Source organism: Impatiens glandulifera, chromosome 5 (genome assembly GCF_907164915.1).
Source record: "Impatiens glandulifera chromosome 5, dImpGla2.1, whole genome shotgun sequence".
NCBI classification, from domain to species: Eukaryota; Viridiplantae; Streptophyta; class Magnoliopsida; order Ericales; family Balsaminaceae; genus Impatiens; species Impatiens glandulifera.
In genome coordinates, this window is record NC_061866.1 from 19,137,303 (window position 1) to 19,152,687 (window position 15,385).

Here is a 15,385-nt window from a genome sequence, read left to right on the forward strand (position 1 = left end):
AATCTTTTAAACTCATTGATCCAGTAACTGTCAATCCTCTTTTAGATTATGATAGTGAACTGTTGGATGAGTTGAAACAATGGCTGAAGCTGGAGGATGAAGACAAGATAAATCTGATTCTTTTCTATGCTGGTTAAGATTTGTTTAACAGAATGTTGAGGCCTCAGAATTGGCTACATGATCACGTAAGTTTTTGTTGTTGAAACTGTTTTTTGGGTATTGTATTAACAGCAGGACAAAGAGAAATAGCAGGAATTGCATCTGTCGCAGGCGACGGTGCATCTGTCGCAGGCGACGGTGCATCTGTCGTCTGCGACAGTGTATCTGTCGCAGACGACGGTGCATTTGTCGTAGGCGACAGGCGACGATGCATTTGGCGCATGCGACGGTGCATTTGTCGCAGGCGATTAAGTATTGTCGTCTGCGACAAATGCACCGTCGCCTGCGACAGATGCAATTCTGTGCTTAATTCATTTGATGCTCTGTGCTTACTTCATTTTCTCGAATCTGTCGCAAGAGATAGATGCAGCATGTTACATTCTTAAAAAAAGGGTTGCCAATTTCCCCAAGACTTATCAACCGATGGATTTCTCAATATGCGACTGTAATGTCTCTACGAGGTTGTCGTTACGTTATTTAAAGTTCTCCAAAAATCCACAAACATACCAATTCGACGATGACTTGATGGAATATTTCAGGGGTGATGAAGGAAAATTGATGACTTCTTGGATGATTGTAGATAAGGTATATTTCCCTATGAATCTGAATATGAAGCATTGGGTCCTGTGTGAGGTGCAACTACAAGATTTGTGCATCAATGTTTATGACTGCGAACAAGGATTTATCAAAAAGAATCACTATGACAAGTTCATGAAACCACTATGTGAAATGATTCCATATATGTTTCTATTTGGAACGACCGAGTTTGACAGGATCAAGTATCCTAAGTTCAGTTTAGAAGGAATGTCATATGTTGTAATACCACACCCAAGAGTCCTCAAGTGCACGAAGAGTGGAGACTGTGGTCTTTTTACAATCTTGTATTTGGAGTACCTTACTGCCAAATTGGATATATCAGCTGTGACAACAGAAAACATGGTTTTTTGGAGACAAAAATGGGCAGTTAGGTTATTCCATCATATAATAGACCCATAGAAAATGGACATAATGTAGCTATGTATATTTTTTAATGTAAACCATATGTATTTATTTTTTAATGTAATTTAGTTTGCATTTATCAGTTTTGAAAATATAATGTAGTATATATATACTTAAGCACAAAACATAAATGAAATGCATATGTCGCAGGCGACGGTGCATCTGTCGTAGACGACGATGCATCTGTTGTAGATGACGATGCATCTGTCGTAGACGACGGTGCATCTGTCGCAGGCGGGAAATGCATCGTCGCGTGCGACAGATGTATTTCCCGCCTGCGACAGATGCACCGTCGTCTGCGACAGATGCACTGTCGTCTGCGACAGATGCATTCCTGCTACTTCTCTTTGTCCTGCGACAGATGCATTCCTGCATTCCTGTAATCCTGCTATTTCTCTTTGACAACAGATGATCAAAATACAAAAACAGTTTGATCAAAACCCTAAAACGGTTTGATGTGCATACAAAAACAGTTTCATCAAAACCCTAAAACAGTTTGATGTACATACAAAAACGGTTTGATCAAAATCCTAAAACGGTTTGATGTGCATACAAAAACAGTTTCATCAAAACCCTAAAACAGTTTGATGTACATAAAAAAACGGTTTGATCAAAACCCTAAAACGGTTTCATGCCAAAGATTGGCACTTGATTGTGAAGGTTGTGTAGATTGGGCACTTGATTGTGAAGGTTTTGCAGTAGATGGTGCAGGCATCACTGTTGAGCATATTGCTCTGTTATGACCTAGACCGCCACATGAGCCGCACCGTCTCCGTTCTTTACGAACCTCACCTTGTGATGATCTACGTTTTGTTGTTGGTCGTCCTTTTTTAATCTTCACGGAGGGTTTTAGACAGACTCGTTTCTTGATATGTTCGAGAATGTCCCAAGCTTCATTATGTTGAAAAACTGGATAACATGTCTCCGCATAAGCCATGCACCACGATTCAGTTGAGTAAAACCTGAAAAATTATACAGTGATAACATAAATTGAAAATAACATAAATTCAACATAACATAAATTCAACATAACTTCTCTAACCTTGCGCACAACTCATATGGAACCGATTTCCGGAAATGGGCAGCAGCCAGGGCATGCGTACAAGGAAGACCGGATACATCAAATACCCTACAAGTACAAGTTCGACCTTTGAAGTCAACTTGAAAATCAAATTCACCGTCATGCACATGGAACTGAAATCGATTAAGTGGATAAACGCTGTAGAATCTAGCATTTTCGCCTTCCTCACGTAATAACTTTTCATAATATGGAGATAAATGTTCGTTGTGGTTGGTTGATTTTTCCCTTCTATGATAAAACCAATCTTGTATTGTGAATCTTAAATAGTGAGTTAATGTTGTTATGGGATATTTCCTGGCTTCTCTGCACTGACTATTAAAACTCTCAGCGTAATTACTTGTCATTTGATTGTATCGCGAACCGGGGAAAAAAGCACGACTCCATCTCTTCACTCCAATTTGTTCCAAATATTGAGCAATCCTAGGGTCTTTAGTTCTGATCTTGTCAAAATGCTTCTGAAACGTGGTCTCGGTGTATGCGCGAGAAGCCAAATCAAACTCAACATGGCAGTTATCAGTTTTAAATTTGGCCATTATATTCATTTTGATGTGGTATGTGCATGCACCGTGATGTGCTTCTGGAAAAACCGCGGACAAGGCGTTGGCAATACTTGGGTGTCTATCGGATATGAAGACGAGATCCGGGACTTATCCAATTGCCAACCTTAGTTGTTGCATGAAATATGTTCAAGAGTTATTATTTTCTGAATCAACGACACCAAAAGCAACGGGATATAGTTGCTCGTTCGCATCCAATGCTATCGCAACCAGTAGTTGACCTCCAACTTTGTGCTTAAGGAAGCTGGCATCGATGCACAATACAGGACGACAACATCCTATGAAACCCCTAATTGAAACCCCTAGAGACATGAACATATACCTGAAGTGTCCTTCCTCATCCGTCTGGATGTCAGTTATGGTACCTGGGTTCTTCTTGTGCAACATGAACAGGTAGGATGGCAATTCACCATAGGAATCCTCTACAGTTCCTCGCACCGCCATTAAGGCCTTTTCCCTTGACCTCCAAGCCTTATTATATGTCAAAGTTAACCCATAACTTGTATGCATGTCTTCCATTATTTTTTTAGGCATGTGGTCATGGTGATGGTCCATGTATTTACGTTTGATATACTCCGCAATTATCCATGATGGTGCTTGCCTCACATTGTCTTGTCTCGTCAAAATTGAGCATGTGTGTTCTTTTACAAATTTTCTGATCTCAAACATCTCCGAGAATTTTCCTTTCTTAGCACGCAATTTCCACTTGCAGTTCTCAGCCATACATTTTACAAACCAAAAATTTTTTGTTGACTTCACCACTTTAAGGACAAAGTGATTAGACATCGCATGTCTATGCAACCTCAATTGTATTTCTTTTTTGTTATAAAAAAACGTACCCACTTCCAATGAATTTTCAATTAATGGAGCAGGAGTTTCGATCTCGAGTGGTTCATATGAGAAGTAGTGTTTGGTTCCCTCAGTATGGCTGAATGTATTCCTAACATGGGAAGTGCTTGGTTGACTTGGGAAGACATTTTCCGGCTCAAAAACATCTTGCTCCTCACATACATCTCTCTACTCAAAAACATTTTGCTGCTCAAATATATCTCGCTGCTCAAACACATCTTGCTGCTCAAATATATCTCGCTGCTCAAACACATCTTGCTGCTCAAACACATCTTGCTGCTCAGATACATCTTGTTGCCTTGGCAATACATATTGTTGCCTTGGGAATACATTTTACTGCTCAAACACGTCGCGCTGCTCACATACATCTCGATGCCTTGGTAAGATATCTTGCTGCTCAAATATGTCATTTTCTGGTCTTTCACTTTGTTGAGTTGAAGGTATTGATTTCTCTACTAAGGAGACACATAGCGGGGCGCGAGGCAGTGAAGACGAGAGTTCTTGTAAATAGAACGCAACATCGCTATCTCCAATGATTGTTGCAGGAGGAGAATTGATCATTAACATATTATACATTACCTTGAACACTAAGTCATATCTTAGTTTGTCCACACCAATAGAAATATAGACAATTGAAGCTAACTCTTCATATGTAGCATTTCGGGGTACATTCACACCACGACACGAACTTGAGACAAAAGAACTAACCTCACAATCATCGGTTTTCCAGTCTCCATCAAAGAGGATAAAAACACCAACATTCATGTGATCTGCAATTGATAAAAATTCACAGAAGTCAGTGACAGTGACCAGTCAGTGTTAATTGCAAGGAGGAAAATGCAAGGAGGAAAATGCATCCGCCTGCGACAGTGCATCTGTCGCAGACGACGATGTATCTGTCGCAGACGACGATGCATCTGTCGCAGGCGGGAAATCCATCGTCAAATGCGACAGATGTATTTCCCGCCTGCGACAGATGCATCGTCGTCTGCGACAGATACATCGTCGTCTGCGACAGATGCACTGTCGCATGCACTGTCGCCTTCGTCACCTTCGTCGGATGTATATTTCACTGTAAAACAAATCAGCCAAGCTCTAAAACCATTATTCAATGACCTAACCTACATCCTAGACTCTAAACGACGAAACCCTGAACATTCATCCATTTCCACGATAAAACGACGAAGGTAGGTAGCGTCTAACCTGAATGTTGAAGACGTTCCGGTTTTGTTGATGAAGGACGTTGATGATGAAGGAAGGACCCGTTGATGATGAAGGAAGCGTTGAGGATGAAGAACCTTGATGAAGGAAGCGTTGATGATGAAGGAAAGTTGATGAAGGAAGGACGGGGAAAGGACGGTTGGTGGAGAGGAGGGAAAGGGGGACAAGAAACTGAAAGGCGCACTGACATTTTTTTTTTTTTTTAATTAAAGGGTAAAACTGAGGCAAAAGGTCAAAAATCAAAAAATTATAAAGGGCATGCTAAAAGTGGTAATAACCCTCCTATGAGGGTTATTCCATCAAATTTCCCATCTATCACCACTGTCTCTGATTTCAGTCAAATTATAAACTCACTTAACCACATTTTACTTGCTCATAATCAAACTTCACGCGTTCAATTCCACCGAATTCTACTAATTCACGATCGAAAATTTAATTTCTAGTTATTCTTCCATCAAAGTACTCGTGCATGTAGCAACACAGCATCAATAATTTGCTTAATATACTTGCTGAAATTAGTTTATACTTTTCTGGTTCTTCTTCCATCAAAGTCCTCAGGACCTCATGTATGAGGCAACATGCCCACCATATATACTTGTGATGAACATCAACATCAAGCTGCTTATACTCATTAAGAATCCAACAATCTCTTGTCACCGTGAAGAATATCTAACTCACCGTCTAGAGCACACTTCAAAGCACCAAAGACAGTTTCCTATAGTAGTTCTGATGAGGCCTACGTCAAATAGAGCACAGAAAGGTATCCTGCTCTCTGCTGGCTCAACTGAGAAATCTTCTCCACTAGCCTCCACATTGTCTACAAAACCATCACCAAAAATGCCTATTGTCTATGATTATTAGGAGACACCTCATTCCAAATATAAGGTTTCCAGATATGTCTATTGTGGCTGTTATAGATATAGATGTTTACACAAGATCCGATATTGAGCCCAAAGCTGCATCATTATGAGCAACATAACATGCCTCCATAATGCCATTGTTTAATTTGAGGGAACTGAAATTCTCTAACACAAACAGATGACCCATGAACCCTCACCTTTAGAGACTTTATAGGTACATCAAGTAAAACATTTGAAGTCCTGCATCAATTTCCCATTCCAACAACCAGAAACAATAATAACAGCCTACTTACAACGAAAAGAGTTCTTCTCAGTCATAATACCATCAACCTCACCAATATAATCTGACTTTAATAACTTTGTCACTGATTCATTATAAAATTCTGTTTATCTGCCATATGATGCATACTGCCTATTAACCTTCTCAAAATAACCACAACATGTTGAGCATCTAGTTGATAATAATCATGTATGAATGTGGCTCCAACATTCTCACTTACCAGCAATGAAGGTTCCTTGGAATGCAGTTCACTACCTGAAACAAATTCAACACTTATTCCAGCAACATACAGTTCATCTGCCCTTTTCTCTAGCATTTCAGATTCTTTGGTTGTTCTGTCAAGTGTCAACTAACAAGCTACCTGTCTTCTTCCAATCAAGTACCTATGAAGGGTTCATTCTTCTGTCTTGTGTTTCTTGTGCAAGTGTTTCCCATAAACTACGGCTTCTCATGGCAGGTTCTCATTTCTCAGTCTCAGGTGCTTTATGAACAATCCACAAGTAACCCTGCCCAAGAAAGGCCTTCGCCTTAAGTCCAGCAGCTATAAATGCATTTGACAAACCACGAACTTTCCAATCATTGGCTTTCGATCAGGCATATAAGGCATCAGTCTAACCCTCACTTCTCTGTTATTGCGGAAAATTTCCATGAGTATCTTTCTTAATGTCAAGAAGAACATAAACCCTAAAGAATTAATAAACACATGGATGCATTGTCTATCTCTTTCATATTTCAAGCCTTTCATTTTTTCAATATTCAAGCATACATCACAAGATCAAAAGTAATAAAGATACAATTCAAATAGAAATAGAAGTTAAGTATGAAAATTAATTAGCAAATATACCATATATTCTATATTCTAGAATTAAATTGCATAAACAATTTACAAAAATAAAAAATCCCTTTAGAAATGATCCAACGATTATGCGATTTGTTGAGAATTCCTCTAAACACGAACTCATTTGAGTTCTTGAACGATAATTGTTGTAGTAGAGCAAACCGAATGATGAAACGGTGTCGGAAGATTCTCTATAAAAAATTCTGAGCGACAGTTATTATCCTTAGTAGAGGGATGGTAAGTAATGCCATAAAAGGTCATGCTAAATTAAATGGATCATCTACATATATGACCAATATAATAAGAAATTCATACAAATCATGGGAGGATACATGTAAGAGGTCTTTCATATGAAAGATCAAATCGAGTAACTTTTTATTGAAAAAAATGAAAAATAACTCCAAATTCGATTATTTCGTCTCCTTTGCTGCTAAGATGGGAACGGACACGGACTCAAAAAATGATCACCAACACAATCAGAGGGTATGAGCAACAAACGACCCCTCGACGATTGAGAGTATTATTCAGACTATAAAAATCCAAGACGAAAAAATCGATTCGGCTAAATATGATGCCAGACCGAATACACAACATTAACTCAAAATTGAGTGATAAAAATAAAAACAAGGCACCATTCGATGGTAAAAAACCATCGGAGGAGCCAAGAAATTTTGACCTATTAATTTTTTTAGAGTTTATTTTTCTTGAACACAATATATATATAGAGAGAGAGAAATGATTAGATGAGAGAATTTGGTGAGGGAATGACTTGGCATAATCTTATTCGCTGAAAAAATCAAATAATTTCTCTCTTTTCTCTCTTTCCTCCCACTTTTACATTTTCCAACCAATGAAGGTGATGCCAAGTCATTCCCTCACCAAATTTCCTATATATATATATATATATATATATATATATTTATGCTTAATTCTACTTTACGAGGTCCTCCCTTTAGAACGATTTGAATCTTGTTGGGAGGAAAAATGGGTAGGAAAAATGGGTACGACTGTATGAGTCAAATAGTGGAGAGTAAAGGAATGACGGACATTATGTCAATATTCTACCAACTACGCGAGGATAACAAATCGATTTTATAGACGGCCATTTGACAGAAAAAATATGCTCCGTGTAGATAATCCCAAATAAAAAGTAATCATAAAGAAAATCTGAAAATGTTTTAAATTCAAAAGATCATGATTTGTGTAAACACTCAAAATCTACATCCCAATTTATAATATTAAAATAATTATTTTAAATTATTTTTAAATAAATAAGATCAAAATAATTAACTCCATGGTCAAAAACAAATTTTAAATAATTAATTATGATTAATTAATGTGTTAATCAATCAAATTAATTAAGGGTTAAGTCTAAAATAAAAAATAATATTATTTGCGATAAATGTTTTACCCATAATGTCTCAAAATAATTTTAGAAAAATATAGGACAAAAATAAATAATTTTAATAAATTATTGTATCAATTTCATCTAAAGAGAATTATTTATTTAAATCCTAAAAATATACAAAAATAAAATGGTAATATATTTACCATATTTATTTTAATTTTTTGTGTATTTAAAAAGATCAAAAATAAAACCAAAAAGGTTAAAAAAATCAATTTCAAATAAACCCTTAAGGTTTTAATAAAAAATATATATTAATAATCGGGTGTAGCCGAAACTGGAAGAAGAAACCACATCTGCAACTGCGAGCGTTAAATCAACATCGGATATCCATCCAACACTTTAGGCGCTTCCACCCATCCCGCTACAGCCTAAGATGCGCACATCCGGGACGTAGGCGATCAGAAAACGGTCGTTAGATGAAACGCTAACAAACAGCTCAAACGCCGACAGAATGTCAACAAAACGCAGGACGCCAACAAAATGACGTTGTTTTGGCCTCCAATCATTTTCTTCATCGCGACGCCGCAAGGATAAGGATGAAGAACACAAATCGATTTTGACTTTTTGGAACTTAGCCATTTGTTGATGGTTTTAACTGATTCAAAAGCCTGAATGATCCCCCTACAATGGTGATCATTCTCACTATCTACTTCGGCGAGTTGACTAAATAACAACAAAAATACATTAAATGTATATTGACTGATTCAAGCCACTAGACTTCCCCAACTGACTTAGGAGTAGTATAAATACCCTCCTCAAGTAATTCCGAATAGAACCAACCAAGATAGCACCCTTAAATCGAAGAAAATCAAAACCCTCCATTAAAGTTTTAAGGCTTTGGATTTTTCGAATTTTCTGTTTAATGCCTTGAAAATTCGGATCTATGCATCTAGAAAGCTTCCATAAGGATCAATGAGTGTTCTCCAATCCTTGGTAAAGTTCCAATCATCCTCAAATCCATATTCATAATTTGAATTTGAGATTTTTTTATTTCATATTACAGAAGCTTGTATGCTTACTGTTTATGTGATTTTATGATTGAATATTGATCACATGATCATTTAAAACTATTGAAAAAGGATAGAATCGATGAATCAATCTAACTAACAAAAATCCAAATTGAATTTTAAATATAAAAAAATGGGTTTGTTGTTCTTGGGTTAATTCGATCGAATCACAGCCCAAAAATCTTTCCAACATGATTGTAATGATGTTGTGCAATCATTTGGATCATGTTTGATCCATTCTGATAATGTTTGATTAAAATCAAAATTTTCAAAATAAAATGAAATTTTTGATTTCTTGAATTGGTAAAAAAAAAAACTAATGTTCTTATTTTGGTACCAATCAAGTATATGTGTTATAAGGAGCTATTGAATATTTCATTTCACTTCAAAACAGTCTTACAATCAAAAACCCAATTTTGATAAAAAAAAAAACTTCTTTGAAGAAATTGATCATCATCTAGGTTGATTCATACCTTGAGATGATGATCATCATGTTCTTGAGAGCTTTGTGAAGCTACCCAAGATCTTAAATCTAAGAATCAAAGCTACAAAAATGGTTTTTTAAAAAAAAATTAGATCCTTGTGTCATTGAGGACCGAGGCCTGTGTGCTTAGGACTGAGGCATGTGTTCTTAAGACCGAGGCTTGTGTGCTTAGGATCGAGAGATCCGACCAAGAATTCTCGGTCCAAACCGAGACCAAGGACCGATAAAAATAAACTAAGACGAGACATAGGACTAATGTTCTTGAGTAAGGACCGAGACCTAAGACCGATATTCTTGAGCTAGGACTGATAAATCTGACCGAGGATTCCCACTTAGGACCGAGAGGTCCGACCTAGGACCAATAGAATTCCAACCTAGTACTGAGAGTGTCACACCAAAAAATTCACTTTCGACCGAGTATCTTCGGTCCTAGACAAAATCAAGGACCCTTGAAAAATCTATGTCAAGACCGAGAAAAATAGGTGTCAAGACCGAGGAAAATATGTGTCACGACCGATGATATTCTTGCCTTACTTATAATTCAGCCAACCCATATTCATGCCATGTCATTCTTATGGAAACCCATATTTCAGCCACCCATACTTCTGACACCTCATGCCTATGTCACCCCATATCATGACAAGACCTTTATATTAAAATATACAACCCATACTATGACCAGCTGATGACAATCCCTTTATATATTAAAATATACAACCCATGCCTATGACCAGCTGATGACAATCCCTTTATATATTAAAATATATAACCCATGCCTATGACAAAGCCATGACAAACCCTTTTCATTAGCAACTTGTCCAACCCATGCCTACTACAAGGCTATGACAAGCCATTTTCATTAGCAACTTGTCCAACCCATACCTATGACAAGGCCATGAACAACCTTTTCATTAAACAATTGTTTAACCCATGCTATGACCAACCAATGATCAGCCCTTATGGATTCCTATTCATTCATTTTATCATCTCTTCCTCTCACTAAGAAACAAGAAGGCATAGTAGAAGTCATTGAAGAACTTTCTTCACTTTAGAAAAATCATCTATGGCAAACTCTTTTTTTTTAACCCATTTTTAGAAACTCACACCAGCTTTATATAATCTGTTTTACAAAGTATGATGTGTTCTTCAAAGTATAATCATTTCTTCAAAGTATAGACGTCTGATCCTTTAGGACCAAGCTTCAAATGGAATAGAAATCATCCACCTAAATTAATAATTGGTAATCATAATTCTCTTCTCAGGACCAAACACCAATTATTGGATGAATTTGCAAATTTATCCTTCATTTCTCAAATTGAGTCAAAGAAAATCGATGAAGCATTGTTTGATCCAGACTGGATTAATGCCATTCAAGAGGAGTTGAATCAATTTGAAAGAAATAAAATGTGGCATCTGACACCAAGACTGAATGATCAATCAGTTATTGGAACCAGATGGGTTTTTCCAAACAAGCTTAGTAAACAAGGCTTGGTTGTGAGAAACAAAGCCCGACTGGTAGCTCAAGGCTATAGGCAGGAGGAAGGAATTGACTTTGAGGAGTCATTCTCCCTTGTCACAAGACTTGAAGCAATCAGAATCTTCCTAGCTTATGCATCTTTCAAAAACTTTAAAGTTTATCAAATGGATGTGAAAAGTGCATTTTTAAATGGAATTTTAAATGATGATGTGTATGTTGAACAACCATCATCCTTTAAAGATTACTCCTTGCCTAATCATGTTTTTAAACTAGACAAAGCTTTATATGGTCTTAAGCAAGCTCCTAGAGCTTGGTATGAAACTTTAACAACGTTTTTATTTGATCATGATTTCATCATTGGCATAGTTGATAAAACTTTATTTAGATTTGTTAAAGACTCTCACATATTTCTTGTCCAAATATATATTGATGATGTCATTTTTGGGTCAACTAACCCCGCATTGTGTAAGAAATTCTCTAAGTTGATGCAGGATAAGTTTGAAATGAACGTGATGGGAGAACTAATATTCTTCCTAGGTCTTCAAGTTCGTCAACTTGAAGATGGCATATTTATCAACCAAGCAAAGTATACAAGGGAGCTGCTGAAAAAGTTTGGCATGGAGAGCTGCTCAACTGCTGCTACTCTAATGAATTCTTCCAACAATCTCTACAAGGATGAAGATGGCCAGAGTATCAATATCACTTCCTATAGAGGGATCATCGGATCATTGCTCTACCTAACAGCCAGCCGGCCAGACATCCTATTTGATGTCGGCGTCTGCATAAGATTTTAGGCTAACCCTAAACAATCTCACTATATTGCTGCTAAGAGTATTTTGAAGTATTTAAAGGGAACTCAAATTGTAGGACTGTGGTATCCAAAGGATTCTAGTTTCAATTTAATTAGATATTCTAATGTAGATTATGCATGCTGCAAGATCGATCGGAAGAGCACTAGTGGGACTTGCAAGTTCCTTGGTGATCGTTTGATCTCTTGGTTTAGCAAGAAGTAGACGTTTATCGCCATGTCTACAAAAGAGGATGAGTACCTTGCTGCTCTCAGCTTTTGTGGGTTCAACAATAGTTGAGGGATTATGGCATCTAGGCAGATGTTGTCTAATCTTCTTAGACGTGTTAGTCTGAAGAAGTACGTAGTCGGACGTCGTCCAACTTCATCACACGTCTGAAGAAGCGTCTGATGTCGTGCTTTAGCAATCGTCTGAAGAGGCATCTGATTATCTACTCAGCTCATCAACTTGGCACTCAGCTTCCTTATAATACGTCTGCTATAGACAACTAAAAACACTTTTATTTCCCGAGTGCCACATGCTCAATATTCTAGTTCACATTCTGTATTATCTTGTACACCACGATATCAAGAATTATATAGTACAATTCGGTACACTCACGATCAAACGCATATCCTCTACTGTACTAGCTTGTACACTAGGCGTACATCTAATGGATAGCTGACATGTGTCAAAGAAGAAGATTCGACCGTTGGCTCGTTTTCAGTATAAATAGATATCCAAGGACAATAGACGAATCTCTCAATCATTTTGAATTCTTACTTGTTGAACGCTCTGTACGAATTAAGACTCACTAAGCGTTGTACTCACTCTCCTTGAGATTATTCTGTAATTCATCTATTGTTCTTTTTGAGTGAAATTTCGGTGTTATAATTTGAACAAAGGTTGTTCTATTCAATAGAGAGTTAGCTTGGTGTTCAGAAATAGTCGGTTATTAAGTCTTGTGTTTTCTGACTAGGTTTGTGCAGTTGCTGTATAAATCAAAGTCTTCTGGTGAATATCTTTCTAGAAACATAATAAGGGATGACGTATGAGTTTTTATCTACGAACATCTATAAAAACTCCTTATGTTATTTCCTTTCCGTTCCTTGCATTCATTCATCTAACGCTTCAAATCCAACAAGTTTTTTCGCACTTGAATTCGTTCAAGAGCTTGTGAAGACTTGTGAAGAATAGAAACAGATTTTAATCCCTCACAAGATTAACATCAAATTGAAAGTTGAAAGTTGTTAACTATAGTCTGACCCCGTCTCTATAGTCGACACCGATCCTAATAGGGTAGATTCAGGGCTCTTAGTGCCTTGCTTTGTATTTCCTCCAATTTTGTTCTAGCTTCTTCTACTCTTTTAGAAATCCCACTATATTTTTTCCGGTCTAGCTTATTTAGTTTCTCTTTAAGTAATCTTAGTTTCTCACAAACTCTGAACATCTTTGTTTCATTAATTCTGATGTTTCAAGTTTTATTAAAGATTTCATTAAATTCTTCATCTTTTATCCAGAAGTTGAAGAATTTAAAGGGTCTTTTCTAGTTTTTTTCCTTCTCTCAAAAGAATTTCAAAAGGTAGTGATCAGAGATACCTGGTTGCAAAACCTGGATTTGGCTTCTGTGGTAAAACTTAACCCATTTTTCATTCACTAGGCCTCTATCAATTCTACTCTTTCTCATGTTGTCCGCTCCTTTTGAAGTTGACCATGAAAATAGATTGCATGAGTAAGATGGTTCAATGTAGCTTATGTCTTGAATGCATTCATTGAAATCCATCATGTCTTGTGTTATGTCTGTTTCAGACTTTCTTTCATTCCTGAATCTTGTAACATTAAAATCTCCCATAATAACCCATGGTTCTTCGTCCGTAATGCTTCTTCTCAAATCATTCCAAAGTGTCTTCCTCTCTGTCCCAGAGTTGCTTGCATAGACTACCGCAAAGAAGATTTTTACCATTGTCACTAGATTGATAACCTCTATCAAAATAACTTGCTTGCTTTCAAAATTTTATTAACTTCAACTCTTCTTTTTTTCCATCATACCTAGATTCTACTTTAACCACATTAGAGTTATGAATAAATTATCATTCTTCTTTAAAGAAATCTTATGCAATGTTCTCTATTTGACTTTGTCTAACTTTTGTTTCAATAATTCTAAATGATGTGATTTCATTCATTTCTGTTATTCTTCTAACCTCTCTTCTCTTTATAGGGTCATTTAACCCTCTAATATTCCATGTCATTAAGTTCATTAATGAAAAGAAGATGTTCCAACTTTACTTCCCCTTTCTTTACCTTTTCTTCCTTTTTGTTTTCCCATATAGTAGAGCTATAAAGAATTGTATTTTCCTTAATTTTCTTGCCTTGTTGTTTTGGGATTTTTGTGTTTCTCTGGTCAACCTTCTTCTGAATTGAGGATTGCATAGTTTCACCCGATTTAGTTGCTTTTGCTTTATCTTTCCCATTTCCTTCACCCACTTCCAATTTATTGCTTTCTCCCATGCTTTCCCTTTCCACAGCCTCTTTGGTATTGATTCTTGCTTCTGGGTCAAGTTTCTTTGTTACCTCTTCATTCTCAGCCATTGATTCTGAATTTCTTACCACTCTATCTTCCTTTCCCTGTTCTTCAAAACCTTGTTCTGAATTTCCTTCCTTATCTTGATCCTTCTACTTACTCAGTACTGATTCTTTGGTAACATCTTTCTTCCTTTCATTCTTAGTCTTTTCTTTTTCCAACCTTTCATGTTTTTTTTGTCTCTTGCTCTATCTTCTTCTTCCTTTCTTCTTCAATCATTTTCGGGCACTTGTAACAGACATATTCGAATGGGTTACAGTCAAAGCATCTACTCGGCCTCCACTCATATGAGATTCTCATAATTGTGGGTTCTCCTTTTTTGTCCGTTACCGTCATCTGGTATGGAAGATTTGATCTCGGGTGTATCTCAATGCACATCCTAACATAAGTCATATGTTCACCTTTTTTTGTAGTTGGGTCCATGTAGAGTGGACTCCCCAATAGGCTCGCAAAGTGACTTAATGCTTCAGGGTTATACATGTGGGGAGGGATGTTGCGCAATTGGAACCAGATTTGCGTAGTTTCTTTGAGCTTGCTGAAGAGGTTCATACCTTCTTCCCATTTTTTGAGTTTCATACAATTTTCTAACAAATGTGTGCCCGTTGATCAGAATACTTTTGAGATCATATCCTTCTTTGAATTTGAGAAAGTACAAGTCGTGAATATTTGATGTTATCTTTTCAGGACCATTTTCCCCCCCATTGTTCCATTAGGGTTTTTTTGGTTACTAGAAATGGCACATTGTTTCTTCCGATGAAGTTGCCCACTATGACATTCTTCCATAACTTTACACAGT

At 36.8% G+C, this 15,385-nt stretch overlaps 1 protein-coding gene across 1 annotated transcript; it reads left to right on the forward strand.

Moving 5' to 3' along the window:
• The first annotated feature begins 582 nt into the window (after nucleotides 1-582).
• LOC124939098 lies at nucleotides 583-1,155 on the forward strand. Its single transcript, XM_047479609.1, has one exon. It carries the CDS (start codon nucleotides 583-585, stop codon nucleotides 1,153-1,155), a length of 573 nt encoding a protein of 190 aa, XP_047335565.1.
• Nucleotides 1,156-15,385: the final 14,230 nt, after the last annotated feature.